General features: G+C 38.4%; 1 protein-coding gene and 1 long non-coding RNA gene across 5 annotated transcripts in view; one reads left to right on the top strand and one right to left on the bottom strand.

The window, feature by feature from the left end:
• macf1b (microtubule actin crosslinking factor 1b) overlaps positions 1-20546 on the top strand; it is a 59570-nt gene that overhangs the window by 12132 nt on the left and 26892 nt on the right. Inside the window, exons 1-6 of one of the 4 annotated variants that reach the window (XM_055211827.2) lie at positions 10433-12226; positions 15444-16087; positions 16238-16282; positions 16370-16540; positions 18157-18323; positions 18606-18765. In XM_055211827.2, coding sequence (XP_055067802.2) covers positions 15524-16087; positions 16238-16282; positions 16370-16540; positions 18157-18323; positions 18606-18765 — 1107 coding nt within the window. In that variant the 5' untranslated portion in view covers positions 10433-12226; positions 15444-15523. Of the gene's footprint in view, positions 1-10432; positions 12227-15443; positions 16088-16237; positions 16283-16369; positions 16541-18156; positions 18324-18605; positions 18766-20546 lie in introns of those variants that run through there. The other 3 variants (XM_055211829.2, XM_055211830.2, XM_055211831.2) reach the window with 3 other exon arrangements.
• Positions 15914-20546, bottom strand: part of LOC129449082 (uncharacterized) — a 69968-nt gene continuing 65335 nt past the window's right edge. The window contains exons 3-4 of the long non-coding RNA XR_012371389.1: positions 16420-16525; positions 15914-16267 (exon numbers count right to left, since the gene is read on the bottom strand). This is a non-coding gene — a long non-coding RNA (uncharacterized lncRNA). The remainder of the gene's footprint in view (positions 16268-16419; positions 16526-20546) is intronic.

Below are 20546 nucleotides of genomic sequence, written 5' to 3' on the forward strand. Positions count from 1 at the left end.
TCAGGTGCATTGTTGGCGAGTTGCTATTTTGAGGCAACTAAAATAGACTACGCCATTGACCAACAAAAACCTGGTCTAAAGTCTAAACTCAATGGCGCAATATATATATTTTTTTGTTATTTAAAAAGCGCATTAGTAATATGTGCCTAAACGGGAGGACAACGCGGGTTTGCTTAACACATACATGAATGCGCAGCACTACAAAAACGCTTTTAAATATGAAAGATTAAAGGATTGAATGTAAAAGATTATTATTGAGTCTCTTGAACATAAATGAGGACTAATTATGAGACGTTAGAAGGCGCAAAGAGCTGCTTCACCTGCAGCCTGGTAAGTAAATAAATGCTTTGCTTTAAACAAATGCATCTGTTTTTAAATGTTTTTTAAATGCTACCTCATAGATTTATTATATATGATGACTCTGTACCTGCGGATATGGTGAGATGAGAAACATTTTTAATGCTTAAAAAATCTCGTGATGCTGTCCAAGTGCTGAAACGTGCGGAGAGACGTTTGTAAATTCTTTATCTCCTGTTTGTTACAAATAAAGTATTTTTAGAGTACAAACCTTTTCTTAGATACTTGTAAATTATGTTTTGATGATATTGGATAGCCATACATTTAAAGCAACTTTAAGCCTGCTTCTTTACTTCCATGACTAAAAGAAAACGGGTTTTAAAGGTTTTAATCCAAAAAAATAACAATTTCAATACAAGTGAAAACAACACAATCATTTAACATTAATCTTAAACTGGGGGTCTTCTTCCTCCGCTTAGTTTTTCAGTTTACAAAGTCTGTCATCTAAATAGGGATTAGACATAGCGCCAGCGCAACAGGCTTTTAAAGTGGCTTATTGCACGTTACGCCCGAAATACCCCCATTTCTCATAAAAAAAATTGTACCAACCCTTTTTGACCATGCGCTCGGCGCACAAACCATTTTTCCCCTCGTTTAATTAGCAAAAGTGGGTTCGGACACGCCCATTTAGACATTGCGCTGTGCGCTTTAGACAATGCGCTTAGATCGTTAAAATAGGGCCCATAATGTTTGTAAATACCCTTGACTTATATGAAGATCTGATCACATTTTATGAAAGATTTATTCAAAAACCATGAATATCCAAAAGGTTCATATATCTGAAAATTGTCATCTGAACAAGTAATACAGTGGCAAGAAAAAATATGAGTTTTAGGATGTACTTCTAACTGTTATTCCAATGTATAAATCAGATTTATCCAAAAGAGTAGTGGGGCAAACCCAACACACACATCGTACTCCGCAGATAACTGCAATTTTATAGTTTAAACAGAGAGGGAGATAGAGAGGTCAAAACTACAGACTGCAGCTTCAAAAAGAAATTCTGTACAAACAAATATATTAACATAACAATTTGAATGAAACTTTTTGTTGAAAGTTTCTTTTATAATACTTGTTACAGTTTATCACTCCCTGGCATGGATAAACCAAGGGACCTTTTATACAGCATACTGTAATGTGCCCCTTATTTTTATCAGTCTACATTATTACTTCCCTTTCTGCTTATTTTCTGTTTATTTCCTAAAATGAGGGATACCTCCCAGGTATTCAATGTGCCTATTTTATATATGACTTCCATTTCATATTTATTATTTTTTGTCTTCTGTTACAAATTATAAAATAGTTTTTTTAAAACACTGAATATGTTCAACCTTTTTCATATAACATATGAAATGATGTGCTATTATTCATCCTGTTTTAAATGTGTCTCCACCCAGTTTCATGCATTAATCCCGTGAGGATGAAGTATGATATTTCAAGTCTTATGACATCATACTGTAAACAGATTATAACTGCTTTCACACATACACTCTCTTTACTGGTAAAGATTTGCAATATTGCCCACGTCCTTTACACACAGTATTTGAAGTGAGTGTGAATATATGAGATAAACAAAAATTGATCTTTAAAGGAATATTCCACTTTCATAAAAAACTTATAATTTACTCACCCCTATATCATCCAAGATGTTTGTCTTTCTTTCTTCAGTCGAGAAAAAAATAAGTTTTTAGAGGAAAACATTCTAGGAATTTTCTCCATATAATGGAATTTATTGGACCTCAACAGTTTACAGTTTCAATGCAGCTAAAAAGGGCTCTAAACGATCCAAACTGAGGCATAAGGGCATGGCCGTAGCACCATTGCGTTACGTTATAAGGTCACGTGTTGCATATGTGAAACATACACTTGCGGACCATTTTAATTTAAACAATAATCTGACATAATGACATCAATTAGTATCATTCCCCATACAACAAAGTCGAAATGGTCCTCTTTCTCCAAAAAAATTCTTAATTTCTTCTCCACTAAACAAAGAAAGACATAAACATCTTGAATTATATGGGGGTGAGTAAATTATCTTGGATTTTTCTGAAGTTTTTCTAACTTTGGAATTTTAAATTAAAAATGTATATATATTAAAGGGTTAAATGATGTTAAAACATCACCACACATTCAGAATCTCCTAAATCTCTTTGTTCAGTGCTATTCAGTGTTGGGCAGAGGCCTGTTTTGATGAAAGAAAACCTCTGTAATGAGAGGAAAAAGCAGATCAAAGCCAGAGATTTGAGGCCTGTTGCACACTGTCCCCATGGTGCTTGGTAAGCATCCCTATCAAATATGCTCAAAGAATATGCTGGAGTTAAAGCCATAAACCCCAAAGCCCTGGAGGCCTGGCCTATGAGAGCGAGCAGAGATCTTTTGTGTTAAGAGTGGTTGAGCAGAGCGGGGTGCAGGTTTGTGTTGGGGCCCTGTACACACATGAGAGAGCTTTCTGAAAGCACATTAGACTCAGATTGGAGGGGAATAGCAAGAAAAAGACCAAGATCTTACAGTGGGTGTTCTTATCTATCCACAATAAAAAAGGTTTTGACTCTTCTTCTGTGTTATCTCATCACGTCCAACTCTATTCAACAGTAATTGAGTCATCCACTGCTGTTCTTTATGGTGTAGGATTAGACTTATTGTCTCTAAATTATTATTAGCAATGAGATTTTTACATTTTTAGAGGAAATGTAAACGATGCTTATCTGCTGGCAATGTGGTATCAATGCCAAAGAGCTGAATACTGTAATACAACAATTTTCCAATTATTATAATCAATATTAATTATAAAATAATCCTTCTACAAATAATCTATTGTATTGTTTATGGGTCCATCTTAACTTCAGCGATTAAGTCTGCCTGTTTCCCATAGTGTCTCATCCATTACTTCCTGCTAACGGTAAACTGTTGGGAAAGTCTTTGTGTGACTGTGCTTCTTTATCCTGAGTCTGCATCTCAAATGAGCCTTGCACACACAACCTGCAAACAGAGCGATGATGTAGAAGGGTTAGGGGTTACAGCACAGCGTGCTCGCCACTTTTCTGTGTAAAGTCTTTTATGACGGGGGCAAACATCAGCTTCCCCCCACTAGTTCAGTGCTGCTCACAGAAACAGACTCCCAAACTTTAAGGGGCGGTTTCCCGGACAGGGATCAGACTAGTCCTAGACTAAAATACATGTAAGAGCTGTTTTTAGAAAGGGATGTTTGTTAAAACTAGTTATATTTCCTAATTAAGGCCTAGTCCTGGCTTAAGATAAACCCTGTCCAGGAAACCACCCCTAAATGTGCAGCAGTGTTGGAGAAGCTATAATAACAATAAAACACACTCTGTAGAACAATTTTTCCGATTAGTACTGTAGAAACATGGCGTGAAATGACGACTTCCATGTAAGTGGACCCGCGTGTATGTAGATAAAAACAGCTCATTCTAAGGTAATAAAAACTACACAGTTCATTATGAAAGGTCTTTATACATTTCTGTCATTTCTGTCAAGAGATCCTTTTAAAAGTTACAGTGAGGAAAATAAGTATTTGAACACCCTGCTATTTTGCAAGTTCTCCCACTTAGAAATCATGGAGGGGTCTGAAATTGTCATCGTGGGTGAATGTTCACTGTGAGAGACATAATCTAAAAAAAATCCAGAAATGACAATGTATGATTTTTTAACTTTTTATTTGTATGATACAGTTGCAAATAAGTATTTGGTCCCTCAAAGACCTGTTAGTCTGCCTTTAAAATGTCCACCTCCGCTCTATTTATTATCCTACATTAGATGCATCTGTTTGAGGTTGTTAGCTGCATAAAGACACCTGTCTACCCCATACAATCAGTAAGAATCCAACTTCTAACATGGCCAAGACCAAAGAGCTGTCCAAAGACACTAGAGACAAAATTGTACACCTCCACAAGGCTGGAAAGGGCTACAGGGAAATTGCCAAGCAGCTTGGTGAAAAAAGGTCCATTGTTGGAGCAATCATTAGAAAATGAAAGAAGCTAAACATGATTGGCAATCTCCCTCGGACTGGGGCTCCATGCAAGATCTCACCTTGTGGGGTCTCAATGATCCTAAGAAAGGTGAGAAATCAGGCCAGAACTACACGGGAGGAGCTGGTCAATGACCTGAAAAGAGCTGGGGCCACCGTTTCTAAGTTTACTGTTGATAATACACTAAGACGTCATGGTTTGAAATCATGCATGGCACCGAAGGTTCCCCTGCTTAAACCAGCACATGTCCAGGCCGGTCTTAGGTTTCCCAATGACCATTTGGATGATCCAGAGGAGTCATGGGAGAAAGTCATGTGGTCAGATGAGACCAAAATATAACTTTTGGTCATAATTCCTTTAAAAGTGTTTGGAGGAAGAAGAATGATGAGTACCATCCCAAGAACACCATCCCTACTGTGAAGCATGGGGGTGCTAGCATCATGCTTTGGGTGTGTTTTTCTGCACATGGGACAGGGTGACTGCACTGTATTAACGAGAGGATGACTGGGGCCATGTATTGCGAGATTTTGGGGAACAACCTCCTTCCCTCAGTTAGAGCATTGATGGGTTGAGGCTGGGTCTTCCAACACTACAATGACCCGAAGCACACAGCCAGGATAACCAAGAAGTGGCTCTGTAAGAACATATCAGGGTTCTGGCGTGGCCTAGCCAGTCTCCAGACCTAAACTTAATAGAGAATCTTTGGAGGGAGCTCAAACTCCGTGTTTCTCAGCGACAGGCCAGAAACGTGACTGATCTAGAGAAGATCTGTGTGGAGGAGTGGGCCAAAATCCCTCCTGCAGTGTGTGCAAACCTGGTGAAAAACTACAGGAAACGTTTGACCTCTGTAATTGCAAACAAAGGCTACTGTACCAAATTGACTTTCTCAGGTGTTCAAATACGTATTTGCAGCTGTTTCATACAAAGAAATAGTTAAAATCATACATTGTGATTTCTGGATTTTTTTTAGATTATGTCTCTCACAGTGGACATGCACTGTGACACATTAAACAGTTTTATTTGGATTTCAATTAAGCACACATTTAAAGTGAGAGATGCAGGGCATGTGACTTGTTGCCTTAGGGGCATGTCATTTTGCTCACATCAAATTAGTCCAATATCAGTTTGCAATCTCACAAATCCTCCAGAGCAGGTTAGCTGTGTAAGATTAAGTTACCATGGTGATGAACACCGCTAAAACAGGCCTCTGAGCTCATTTGGCAAACAGATGTCTGAAAATTAATGGTGACAAGATGTTGTTTGGACACAACCTCCACACCTGTGTCAATTACAGTCGGGAGTTTTTGATATAACTCTATTAGCGTGACAGAACAGAACAGTAAACGTACATTAATTACAATAAAATACATAAACATGCTATATAACTAATTCACACAATATAGATTTAACAACATTTGAGATGTTTGTACAATAAGTGATGTAGTGTGTTGTCGTGCTGCACCACTATACAAAAACAGCAGCTTGCTTGCCAAAGCTATGAAAAACACATTTTCTAAGATGTAGTTTTTAAACATGTATTTAGGTTAGTAAAGTTTCTACTTTTAGTAGCACAACGGCTGACTTTGAACATAAAAGGGTTGGAGTGAAGCTCGAAGCTCATCTGGCAGATTTCTGAATCAAGCAATTAATGGAGACAACCCATTAATTTGGGCAGAACCTCTACACCTGGGTCAATTACGGCTTCCCGTGAACTATGCCAAAATAAGATATGCTTGTTTTTTGAGTAATGCCAAACGTTTCTGATGTAAATTGAAAGCTTTACATTGGTATTTTATACATATGCAGCCATGAAAAACAATCTCACCAGATCAATAAATACCTCACATATAAGTATAGCTATATGCATATACACTAAAATGGCATGAAAGTGTATATAATTTTGATCATTAATATATTTGTATATGTTCCAAAACAAATCTTAACCATGGAAAATAAAATTGAAACTTTTATCTGTAGATATTAAATTGTTTATGTGAAATAAAATAAACTGCTTTTAAAAAGTAAAATGATCAAGACCCATGTGGTAAGTTTCTTATTTCATCATGATGAATTATCATGCGATGGTGGTCCAATTTCCAGTATCCCAGTAAAGGCCAGCAGGGAAGCCCTTCACTTTCTGTGACCTGGGTCTCTTCTGGGAAGTGACTGCTATGATGACACATGGATGTGTTTGGCGAAAGGCACTTTGATATTTCTTGATGTAAATGTTCATAAATCATAAGGCAGAGCTCACGGATGATCCTCACCAACAGAGTGTCCACTGAGGTGCTAATTATATACTGCAGGAGCCATTGGAGTGTTATTTGATTTGAAAGGACAGAGATGGTGGGGGAGGACAACGAGCCTGTAGGATTAATCCACTTATGTGCTCTCTGGGTATTTAGACACAGGGGAGCAGTGATCAAATTTGGCCACATGTGCAACCCATTTGGCATTACGCTGATTCATCTGGTACTCTCTGAACATACAAACCACATTCATCCAACATATGAAGCAGCCTATCAGGGAAAAAAAATTGTACAGTTTTAGGTGTAAATGTTACATTGTAAAAAATTTGCTGTAGTTATGCAGCTGTTTGCCATTAAATTTACTGCAGATTTAAATATATGTTTTTACTGGCAACAGTTTGTTCAAAATTAAATGAACATTAAAAAGTATTTTTCTTTACAGAATAAAACTATAAAAGAATAGCATCATGCAAAGCATTCTGGAAGAAATCCTCATCAACCTTTTTCAGTTTTTTGGTTCCCAGAATGCTTTGCATGAGTCCGTTTTAGTTTTATTCTGTAAAGACTTGTTAATGTTAAATGTTCATTTAACTTAAAATGTTGACAAAAAATAACATACATTTAAATCTACAGTAAGTTATTGGCAAACAGCTGCCGGTAATACTGTCATTTCTACAGAATTGTTTTACAATGTACGATAGGAGGTATAAGAGATGTCTCACAGTTAAATATATGGACATTAATGTGGTGAGCACATGTGAGGACCATGTGTCTCTGTTAAAATGGGAATCTTATGACAAGAGCACCATCAGGACAAAACATGGACATAAGAGAGATTTGATTTTTATCTTTGATACAAATTAAAGCTATACGGTTGATAATAAACTAATCATCAACATCTTGATATGCAGATAAAATCATTATCCAAGACGAAAAAAAACATGTAGCTGATTTAAAATCACATTTGCAAGGTTTCAAACTACCGTATAAAATATATCATGTGTATGTAAATAGATCAAACATTGACAGTCTCATACTGATGCTTCACTACATTGGATATCAAGTCTCTATTAGAAGCATAACTCAAGCAGACATTGATGGTCCATCTCTGTTTAAGAGCCTGGTCAGGTTAAATAACTTGACCTCGTGGGATCACACAACTTTCCCAGGACAGTCAGGGTGACAGGCATTGTGTTGTTTCTTTTTTACTTCATCTCCTCCTTTTGTCTGTTTTATTTTCCTGCCTGTTTCAATGGGGGGATGGGCTGGGGTTAATAATTTAAGTGCTGTGGTTAGTGTAGTGGACCTGTCATCCCCTCTTCTGTAGGTCCTTTTTTGAATCAGAAGGACACAAATGGATGTGTGCACTCTCTTCTGTGCACTTTCATTTGCTTGCCCTACTCATCCCCATCCCTGTTTTTTTGGGAAGCCTCCCTTTCACAGCGCTACCCTTCGGGTCTGGTGGGCGTGGCCTTCCTGTTATCGTGGGTGGTTTCCACTTTGATGCCTCATGCTGCTCCAGCTCATTACGCTCAAGGTCAAGGATTTCAATGCCTCTCTCACATTCTCACACGTTCTGTGCTCTATGATCATTTACACTGATGGGTATTTTTTTTAATATGCTGGGTATTTTATCTGAATCATACTGTTTATATTGTTTACACCGCAAGGAACAATACAATACGTTTGTGAGAGAAAATGATACATAGTTTCAGCATATTTAGCGATCGATACCGAAGTCCCTTTAGGGAAATCACACCACTAGGCGGCCATTTTTACAATGTCTCCGTGCAGTTATATCAGTCATGTAAGACTAAAGTCCTATCTACTTGAATTGGAAAAGACAGATATCCCGTGCTAAAATCACTATTTAAATTTATTTAAAAACTTAACACAAAAACTGCCATCAAATATACAATAGCTTTTATTTCTTAAACTCATACTCAAAAAAATAGATACATTTCATGGGTGTTTCAGCTACTGTGTATACGCACAGGTTGGCAAGAGTATCGCGACTCTTTATAGAGCCCCTCCCCCAGGGAATTGTCAGTCTTTATCGATTGATGATTGGTTCTTTTAACTGGAAGGTGACTTTATTGAGCGTTACATACTCATAGTAAAAAAAGTGCTCAATCTTGTTATATTCTATAGCTGTGTTCCAATTCGAAGGCTGGATCCTTTAAAGGTCTCGGTCTTTCAAGGATGCAGAAGTCCACAAAGAGAACTGAAATGAGACGGTCTAGCTGCTGTGTCCTCTCACCGCATCTGTCACTGGGTCAGCAGAGATGTAACTGACTTTTTGAGTAAACATGGAACCTGAAGAAAATGTAGATTAAACTAACCAACAGTATATCAAATTAAACAACCTTAGAAATATGCAAAAGTAAAACACAACATAAACAGTATTGCAGAAATAATGTTAACACAAAACATAACTTATACTAAAACCGTGAAAAGGACCATTTTTCTGCACACTTTTATTTAACAAAGGTTTCAAATGTGTATTTTAAAATATATATAAATTATATTCAGGCGTTACAGACGTGCAATACATCTAAGGAAAGCCTAGACTGAAGGAACCATGCGTATCTTTCGCAGCTCGAGGAAATAAAGACGCATTTTAAGGCTGCATTTTAGGTATCCTTTGAATTGGGACGGCCTTACTAGCCTTCAGTTGAGCTTCTGTGACCCAGTTGGTCTTGGAATGCCGTCTTCGGATGTCCCAGCCTTCAAATTGGGACACAGCTAATATCTTTGTGATGCATAGAGTATCCATAACAAGAAAAAGTAATTTTCAATATGGTGGCGAGTTTATAATGTTGAATCGGTTTGGTTCTTGCATGTCATATGATTAAATACACATAAAATAACGAGTCTTGAAAACCAGTGGGATTTAAAGTTATAGTTCACCACAAAAATATAATTTTATCTTAAATCACTTACTCCTATGTCATTCTTAACCATCAAGTGCTCCGATTGTCTTCAAAACACATTTGTAAATATTTTTTATTAAAACTGGTAGGCTTCTGTCTGTCCCATTGACTTCAGTTATTTTCATAATTCTTTTCCCCAGAAAAGAATGAAAGACTTCGCAAAAAAGGTCCATGTTCCATCAGTAGTTCAATACTAATATCATGAAGCGACAAGAACTTTTTTCGAACGCAAAACAAACAATTTTATTCAACAATTTGTTCGTTCACGAGCAGACTACACTCTCAGAAATAAAGGTACAAAACTGTCACTGGGGCTGTACCCTTTCAAAAAGTACAGCTTTGCACCTAATGATTTCATTTTAGTACCTCAGATGTACATACTGGGACCAAAGAGAGCTTATTAGTACCTCAAAAATACATATTAGTATCTCAAAGGTACATATTGGTACTAAATGTTTACATATCTGTACCTAATGGTCCATACAATTACCTTTCTAAAGGGTGCTGCCCCACTTTAACAATGTAGGTCCTTAAGGTACGATAATCTACCCAAAATTGTATTCTGTTTTGTATTCCTGTAAAGGTACCAAACGGAAACTTACAGCCCCAGTGACAGAAAAGTACAGTTTTGTGCCTTTACTTCTGACAGTGTAGGGTGCATGCTGCTGACGTCACCCGCTGACATAGTTGCCAATGTTTTTGTTTTTTACCACATTTTTATTCAAGCCATTATGCAAACAATGTAATCAATACTTAAAAAGCCTGTTTAAATGCACAAATTACTTGCCAGCGTATTGTGTGTCTGTACGCCTGCAACTACGTCAGCAGGTGACGCTAGCAACATCCACCGTAGTCCGCTCATAAACGCTCAGTGAACAACCAAGAATGAGAACAAAATGTTGAATAAAATTGTCAGTTTTGTTTTATATGCGCACAAAAGTGTTCTCGTCGATCATAACATTATTATTGAACAACAGAGTGGTGATTTATGATAAAATTATCATTTTGTGGTGAAGTATATCTTTAATGTTATCATTGTGCCATCGTATTTTGACCTACAAAGCAGATCTATGTGTTGCTATGGATTTGGCAAAAAAATGCATAAAAAAGTGCGAAAAAATTCTACGTCTAGTTTAGTGAACTATTCTTTTACGCTATACTTAAAAGGACGATAAAAAGACACATTCGAAAATGCTTTTAAAACATGTTTTTACAATAATATTCAACTGGTGCCAAGGTGATACTGAATGGATAGGTAAAGTCAATTGTTCTCATGGTAACACGGCATTAACTTTAAACAACATGCACTGAGTTTGCGCTGACATTCATACACTTTTCTAGGTGTGCCACATATACTAGAGTGTCAAAATTCTAACCACTGTATGTAAACTGATTTAATGGCACCTAAAGGACTTCAGTTCTTTCCCCCCATATCCTGTTCTATTGAAGAACTGGAAGTCTTTTCTTGTGTGGGATAAAGGACAAACCCAAGTAACAGTGCAGGCATTGGGAAGAGGAGCCTTTTTGTTTGAAAAAGAATAGGGGGAGGGGTGTGTGCTACACACCTGAGCCTTTCCTCAGGCCTGAATGCACCTGCTTTTTACTTGTCTACAATCTCCCATTCTTTACTCATGGGAACCAATCAGATCCAACACTTAGACATAGCAATGATAGGACTTTCGTTTTTTTTTAGCTAGCAATAATTCTGAAAATAATTGAAAACTCCCAAGAAACTTATACAGACACCTTGGAGTCTGTCTTCCGTGCTGATTTCTTTGTTGTTCTTTGTTTGTTTGGAAAGTTTGGGTTTAGAAGTGACTTAAAAGTAATCAGAGATGTCTTACAGTAATTAGTCTTCTTTGTGGCGGTGGCAAGAGCTGTGAATAGCGATGGGGGAGTTGTGTATGTGGGGATGCCTGAACCTCCTTTTGTGATACGCCTCGGTCTGCCCTGCACTTGCTGCGGAAAGGGAGGGAAAAACGAGAGGGTGCACAAGGGGCTGGAGGCAGCTGTCACTTAACATGTGAATGTTCGGGAGCAGCCTGGGGTCTTTAGAAAGCTTTTTTATCCTCCTCTTTTTCATTAGAAGCAGAGTTTGTGAGCCAAAAGAGGAGCTGGGGGAGGGGCTAACACTAGGACGGGGTGCTTCCCTGTCTAAATGTCTGATACAAGAGAAACACAGGAGTTGGTACACCAGGCTGACGACTTATGGACCTACCTTAACTCCACCAAAACCACCGGATAGGAATATATAGTCTCTCTGACCTGGAAATGCGGACTTCTGAAACTGTTGGACTTCTGTGTCAGCTTCATCTCCCATCAGTTGCCTCACTGAGGAATTCCTCTATCCGAGTGTGGACAACAAAGGCAATAGAGAGAGAAAGAATACCGCTTATGGGAGGGGGCAGCCGGAGGGAGAGCGGGACATTGTTTGCTTGTGACTGCGGGCGACGGAAAAGCATGGGTCATCTTGCCTAAAGTGTGTGTGTGTGTGTGTGTGTTGAAAACGGGATTTGTGAGCAAGCGAGGTCCTGGTTGAGCAAGTAAATGTGAAGGTTTGTGTATGTTTGTGTACGTATTTCCCGCTGGAAAAGAAGGCCCCTTAAAGGATGCTGAGGCAAGACAGTTTTTTTGTTCTCCTGTTTGAATGATGACAGAGGAACTAGTGGAATTGTTCGGTTAGCTGTTCGTCACAGGGGTAAGTATGCAATGCCGAGACCTCAACCGCCACAACTGCCACTTCATTTAGCACACGGTGGGCTCATTCAAACTTTCTCAGTGAAACCGCCAACTGGATTGTGTGCAGCGAGTTAGTGTTGTCTAAACCACTCAGCTTTGACTGACACAGCTTGCAAGGATTTGGTTGTAATTGCTTAATTTGCTGGTGTTTGTGATTGCCTCTACTGTGCTGTGAGTATCAGTTCTTTAATTCTTATATTCATTTGCTGCCTTCTGCTATGCATAACCATAAACCATCAAACAAAATCTAAAATATTTTAAATTTTGCCAAATTAAAAACCATTTTGATTTAACTTTTAAATTATCAACATATACCAAAGTAAAACATAATTTTGATTTAAGTACAAATGTGAAAAGTACATTTTTATGTGATATATGCATATAATGCATTTTTATATTTACATCATTTAGATGTAGGACACATTAATGTTAACAATGCCTTAATATGGCTCTCTTTGTTAATTAGAGAGACCACTATCATGATTACCTGACAGATGATTTATGATTATTAGGAAATCCATAACAAGACACATGTCTCAAGAGACCTGCCACTCTCACTGCTTTTATTTACCAGTTAATCCACCAGCACAATGTGGCTTGACACCATCAAACACCGTCTGTCTGCCATATTGAGGTCAGACTGGAGAACGGTATTATCATTGTGATCTATGATACTACCCATATCTGGCCACTGATTTTTTTTGTACTTTTAACATATTTTAACTTTATTTCGAATATGATAAAATAATTTAGTTTGATTCAGTTGTTGTAAGCTTAAGTGATGTATTATTCATGATATATGGATTGTTGATGCACAAAGCTGTCTGTCAAAGTGGTTTATCTAGTTCACCAGGGCTCAGTGGCCCGTCTGTGACATTCTTCATAAATCAATATCAAGGGTGGTCTTAAATCTGAGACCACATCAGAGTAAAGTGGAAGGCAGGATCAGATAAGACCTGATAATCCAATGGTGGATCTATCTGTATAATTAATCATATGACCATATCATCATATATGTTTGAGAATGCCTTTGCTACTTTGTAAATACCATCAGGTTTGGATTAAATATTGCTTTTATCTTAATTTTTTATTTTTTTCTATCTTTATAAATTATACAGCACTTAACCACTCTAATCACTTGGGGTTTTAAAGGGGCCAAATTATTTTTGTAAATTAATTAAATAGATTGATATGTATCTAATAAATAAGATACTCTAACAGGTCTTGCGCACATAGGCACCCATATTGTGTTTTGGAGGCCGGTAGTGGTGCTCAAACAAGGCTTCATGTTTAACTTAACCAGCAAGACTGTATTAATCAAACAGCATGCAGGTCGACCAGCTTAACATAAGTTCATAAGTTTTGGTAGTGAACACCATGGTTGTTGTGGTCCACTAGCTAGACAAGCATAGCAGAAACCAACATAAATCAGTCTGGTCTATTCAGTAGTTGACTTAGCTTGTTTAGAAGTCCATTTGTAGCAGATGGTTATACCACACCTGAGTTAGATGCCACATCCTCAAATGTGTAAACATATGGATTCATGTGGCTTTTCTGATTTTGGTCACCCAACAGTCTTTTTTTGCTCCTCTAACATACAATTTATCAGAGCGGTAGGGCAGGCATGGGGTGGGTTAATATAATTAAAACTGATTTGAAGAGCTTTTGTCAATGATGATATTGTTTGATATTGATTACCTTTATATACCCATTTTAGTTTTGAGCTTATTTGATTAACTCTTAAATGCATACTTTGAGTCTGTACCCAAGGAATCATTAGTTTTGTACTATTTGGGCAGTTTAGAGATCCAATCGTGTTAGATAAACATCCGTGTCACTAAAGACCTGAATATGTAAGCCTTATTGTTCAAAGACAGTTTACTTCCCAATACATCTGTATCACAAGAATGTAAATTATAAACCAGTCCATAAAGCATTTTAGAAAAAAAATTCCAAGCTCTGTGAGTCTCTTAAATGAATTCTAAAAAGATCTTAATGACTTTGTGGTTGATCTGTTTGTTTCTATGACGAGACTCGGTCAAGACTTAGTACAGTATTGGCAATATTTCTTGTCTCATGCTGATGTCAACTTAGCATGTGGTCTTATCCACCCTGCTAGAATGTGGTCTGATATGAAGTCTTCTGCTCCAGTGATCTAGAAATCCATGTCTGGAGTCTGGAGCCAAATCCCTCAGCACCCATCATTAACATGCAGTGATCCAGAATGACCTGGAGTGACCCCAGATCACCTGTGCCAATTAACATACACTCTAATCTCCTCTCAGCAGAGCCCTGTTTATCTACACTAGCCTTTTCACAAACACAACTGCCAAACATATTGTCCCTTGTCCTGTTCAATGGGTCAAAATGTCATTGCAGTCTTTAAAAGTCATGAAACCCCTATACAGTAGTAGCACAACTCAGTTCTTATTACTATAGCCCCATAGTGGCAAGCTATGAGTGGAAGCAGGAATGGGGAGAAAACACAAGAACGGTCTACTAGGCATTGTTCAGATTTACTTGTCTTAGGTTTGTATTTAGTTGAAAAAAGAGTTTTCAGCATATTCAACCTTACATCTCTGAACAGAGATGTACAATATAGACTAGAATGTGTTGTTGTGAATGTTCCGCTGCTGCTCTCAGGCATGTGGTCTCTGTTTGCCACTAAACCATGAACATGTGCACTAGAAACACAGCTCATTCCTTTTTGGCAAGGAAATGAAGCAGAATTTCTATGCCTGTCATATTTGATCAGGACCTAAATGGTTTCCCAGGGCCATCCTGGGGGCAGTCTTGGCGGAGATCAGTATATCTGATTGCCAGGATGAACCGTGGGTATCCTGGAGGAGAGTGCCCTTATAAACAGGCTTGTCACTTGCATTTGTATGGCTCATACTTGCAATTCTGTGTTCACAATGTAGTTCTTCAGCAGTAATCTGGCTCCTCTTGCTAAGAAGAGAGTCTTAGTCAAGTGTTACCCTCTCTACCGTATAGTGATGAAGACGGTTCTGTTTGGTTAGTGTGAAAGCAGTTAAAGATGCTTCTTTGTGGAGGACCAATGAATCTAATTGAGATTTGTGGTCTTTGTCAGACTAATGCTGTTCTCTTGAAGGGTTGGAGAGATTTTTGCTGTGTTAGAAGAGAATCTTCTCACTTTGAACTTCCTTGTGTTGTAGGCAGCTCAAGTGACTCCTCTATGTATGGCAAAGGAACCATCTTTAACCTCATACCCGATTAACCCATTCGTGGAAGAATCATGGGTAACCTCATTAGCAGACCTAGTTGTTTGGGTCAAAAGTCCAAACACGTTAAGTCAGATGAGAACACCTTAAAAGAACGCTACCAGCAACCCACCGAATGGAAGCTCCCAGAAGCTCCTAAAGAAAAGGTGAGGAAAGAAGAAGTGGAGGAGGTTCTTCGACAAACTCCGACACCAGACAAGCAGAGGAGTTCCCCAGCCCCTACTGTCACCACTACGAGCACTTTGGACAATGCCTGGCGAAGCACACCATCTCCGGTTAAAACACCACGAAATGGGTCTTTGCCCAGAAGATCTAATGTTCCGGAGTATCGAAGATCCCCCTTGAGTCAGTATGGGTCGGTGGATAGGAGAGCCAGTCTACAGAGAAGGGATTCTGGAAGTCCCTGGTCCTGGAAGCCTTTGAGCACTCGAGAGGTTACCGAAGTCACAGAGGTGACTGAAACTATTGTAACAGAGATTGTGGAGGTGACGGAGTACCCTCCTGGGGGTAAGGGAGGTGATCCTATCATCACCAGAACTGTTAGAGTCCTTACTGGAGCCGCTGAGGAACTTGCTGAGGTTATTACATATATAAAAATGTATAAAAAAAACATCAACGTCACCAGTGACCTAACCATTACTTTTTTACAGCTGTTTGGAGTATTATTTTGGAGTCAGTGTATTACCAGCTGCAAATTTTCCTGTTAAATTACTTGTTTTTCTTCACAGCTGCAGTCAAGTTCAGACCAGGAATCAAGCCTAGTTCAATGGAAGGTAAACATTATAACTAATTCGGATTCAATTGTATTATTTGCATGATTATGGTAATTTGTGTTATACATTATCTGGTCTTATGTTAAGGGTGCCAAAAGTGCATTGGCTCTGGAAGAAGAATTTAGGGATCCACTGACCTTCCAGCAAAATCTGGAAGCACTGATGACATGGGTTTGTGAGATCGAAGAGCTGACAGCCAATCAAAAACCACCGTCATCAGAGTTCAAAGTGGTGAAAGCCCAACTGCAAGAACAAAAAGTATGTATAAAAAAAGAATATGCAATATGTAAAGATTATTGTTTGGACGTAACTTGTAATAACTGAATAACTTTTATTCAAATATTCAGTAGCATTACAGTAGCTCAGCTTCTTTACACAATAGTACAATGTTTAGTTTTAATACAGTATGTTGTTTATCACTGTTTTAACATAATTGTTTCCCATGGTAAGCACTGTTGTACTTGCTTATATTGAATATGCTAGCATCTTGCAACTTGCTTCTGACTTTTAAAATAATTTTGTGAGAAAAGTTTTTTTTTTGATGGTAATAAGGTTTATTCATAGGGCTGCAATAGATTAACAAATAATATCTTTACTTAAATCACCTTTGATGAGACTTAAAAAAAACTTCCTCAACACAGAATTTTAAAGCATGTTATGTCATTTAAATATGTCCGTGTTAAACCATAAAAGTGTTTTAGAACGCTCCTTATACAGTATGTAATCTGTATAAAGATTGGAAAGGTTCACACTAATAATGAACCTCTAATTGCCTTTGCATACAGTAAAGTAAAAAAGGAAAAAAATAGTTATTCACCTCTCAGTTTAAAATGGGTGTAGTTTTTGTTGTTGGAGTGTGAAGTGAAACATGCCTGAATGTTCACAATGTTCCACTAACACCTGATACGAGTGGTTGGCTTACAAGTATGTGCCACAAAGAGAATACAAGGCACATTGTAAATGTGTGTTTGCTTCCTCATACAAAACACTGACGACAAAACCATTGGCATAGACATTCTACTGGGAAGTGTTAAAGAAAGCATTTTCACACAACACTTAACCCTGGGTTGTCTTTTTAAACTCCTGGCATGTTATATTCCTGAGTAATATCACACTTCACACTTGTTTAGTGTGTTCTAGTTTAGTAATTATGGCACTAACCAGGAAGTTGACGCGTTATTCTTTTTTTACTGCTGAATGATCCCCGTTTGAGCGCGGATAGTGACAAGCTCCATAATCTCTGCTTTATTCCAGTTTGCAGACATTTCTCGTTGTGAATGTTAATCTGCATGTAAATCATTTTAAAGAGCTGAACCATAACTTCATCGTTGCAATGACATGCGCATCCTCACTACGGCACGCCCCTTACAGCTTTGTTTCTGCGTCTTGTTCACACAGAGGGCTTTCTGGAAATGTTATGGGAATGTTACAAGGTCCTCTTTCCGGGAGCGATCCCAAAACATTTATGGGACGTGTTTGGGTTCACACAGAACCCTGTTTTCCAATTTTACGGGTATTTTCTGGGACTAGTGTTTTCTGAGTGCTTGTGTGAATGAGGTTTATGTTAATCAAACAATATAACATTTCTATAATTTATATAATTTCTTTACTTGTTCATATTATATTTTTCCATCCCCTTTTTTTGCTGATATGTAAAAAATTATCTGATCTGTGCCTCAAAAACCATAATCTGATCCGAACTGTGAGTTTTTTGATCCGTTTCACCACTACAAATGAAACACCTTGCAGTTTTAAAATGTACAGTCTTGTCCTAATCAAGTGTTCCAAGAATAATTCTTGCAAGATGTGGGAGAAAAACATTTATTCCCTCCAACATGTATTATTATCACATTCACATTATTCTTGTGTGGCAGCTCTTACAGCGCCTCTTAGAGGACAGGAGACCCAGTATGGAGACAATGATGCAGGAGGGTCCACGCCTGGCTACAGAGCTACAAGGAGATGACAGTGAAAAGGCCAAACTACAGCTTGCACAGCTCAAACTCAAGTGGGAGGCTCTCGTTCAGGCTGCCAACAGCAGGTAAAACAGACCTTGTGACTACTGCATAAAGTCTGTAAATTGTCTGAATTGACTCAAGATTGGAAGTTGCTGTTTATTAGAAAATCCTGCCTTTTTGTGTATAGTAATTGTTTTGTGGACCAGAATGCCTTTGAATGGGCAGGTTATCTGATGTTAATACTACCTTTGCTCTAAATCGTTTATATGCTATCTGGGTCTTAAATTAACACCCCAAGTAATGCGGAATGGTTTAATAAAGTCATATACAAAAAGCAGTTGATAAAATGTGGATTATTCTGACAGATACAAGATTTTGGAGGTCATTCTGCCAAGAGCTCAAATATTCCAGGAGAGAATAGACGGTCTTCAACAGTGGCTCATATCTGTGGATCAAGACTTGGCTGAACTTCGCTCTGCAGAAAGAGGAATGCTTCATCTACAGGAAGCCACAGACCAAGCCAAGGTTAGCACACACAAATTGTTTTTTTATACTTGCTGGTTTGCATGAATCATGCACATGATATAATCATAAATTAACTTTTTAATATCTCAATAGTTTCACCTAGACAACAACTGGAGCAAATATAGGGCCCTATAAAATCCGTTTTATTTTTTCCCAAATTCCGTTTAATTTTTTCCCAAATTCCGTTTTCTCCGTTTTAATTTTTGCAAATTCCGTTTTATCCGTTTTAATTTTTGGCAATTATATTTTTACCCTTTACTTTTATTTTAGTCATAAAAAGAGTGTGCCTTTAATGTTTAATGATTAAAATGTAAATGATTTGGGGAAAAACTGGATAACAGGATTACTTAATGACTATAAAAGATGCATTTACACACGCACACGCGCGCGCGCACACAACTCAATTCAATGCATTGTTTAGTGTTGTTGCAGGAGGCTACAACAAGGTGTCAAAGCAGTGGTGCCTTCAGAAGTGCCTTAAACACATCAATCCAGCGGAACGCGATCCATATTTTATACACAATCGCTTGAAATGCATATAACTTTACAAACATACACAGGATAGTGATCTGACTTAGGACAGCATGAGCACGCAACTCTTTGCACGTGCGAGCGAAAGAGAGACAGAGAGCGGCGCCATGATGCAGATGATTATATTTTAAATGCGAGGGATAGTTAGTTTGCCTCAGCTCGCTTGAAATGCATAAAACTGAACAAATACATGAGGATTTGTGTTCGCACTTCGGACAGATGCGTTAGCGCGTGCACGTGAGAGAGGTACAGTGAGACAGACGTGGATGAGAGAGTGCATGTATCTTTGCACTCACCGTGAACAGAGTGTTGACAAAACTTACAAAATAACAGTTCAGTGGTCACATAAAAGTCATGTGAGACCTGCTCGGAACTAAGTGCTTAGTGTCGAATTTCTTAATTTTTTAGTTGTCGAAAGCAGAGTCGTGGAGAGCCGCTTCGCCATGGTTTCAGTGGGTTGGAGGGGGTCTGAAACGACGGGAGGGGGCGTGTCGCCCAGATTTACTTCCTCCGGTCTGCATTTCCCCCAGACATACGTTCGTCTCCCACACAAAAACATAATTTTATTCAAAATATGTAAAATTCCGCAAAATTCCGCGTTAATACTAGATTCCGTGTTAATTAGCAAATTCCGCGATTCTGTCCGCGATACCGTGATCGCGGAAATTATAGGGCCCTACAAATAGAAATGCAATGCTTACGTCTCCTACTTCTCAAAAGCTTCTTAAAATCCCATGTGTTCTCTCTACAGTTTCAGAAGAGATCTTAACAATATGTCAAAGTTTCGAAACAAAAACATCACATTATAACAAAAACAACAACACAAAACCCCACCCATGACCCTAATTTCACGGTGCAAAAGCAAATCGTACGAAAATGTATGATTGTGGTCCTACAAATTCATACAAATTAGCCACCTTGTAAGATTTCTGCAATCCCTGTGTGACATGAATCATTGAAACTTGGGTTTGACAAGCATGTAGACCAGTGGTCACCAATCCTGGTCCTGGAGGGCCGGTGTCTCTGCAGAGTTTAGCTCTTGCCCTAATAAAACACGCCTGAAGCAGCTAATTAAGGTGCTTCAGGTGTGTTTGATTAGGGTTCAAGCTAAACTCTGCAGAGACCAGGATTGGTAACCACTGCTGTAGACTGTACGATGAGGCTGCGACACACGTTAGCGCAACGTCACCATCATGCGCTAGTGGTAAACCAATACCGGTACACAGGACATAGCAGCAAACACACTGTGT

Source organism: Misgurnus anguillicaudatus, chromosome 10, assembly GCF_027580225.2.
Source record: "Misgurnus anguillicaudatus chromosome 10, ASM2758022v2, whole genome shotgun sequence".
NCBI classification, from domain to species: Eukaryota; Metazoa; Chordata; class Actinopteri; order Cypriniformes; family Cobitidae; genus Misgurnus; species Misgurnus anguillicaudatus.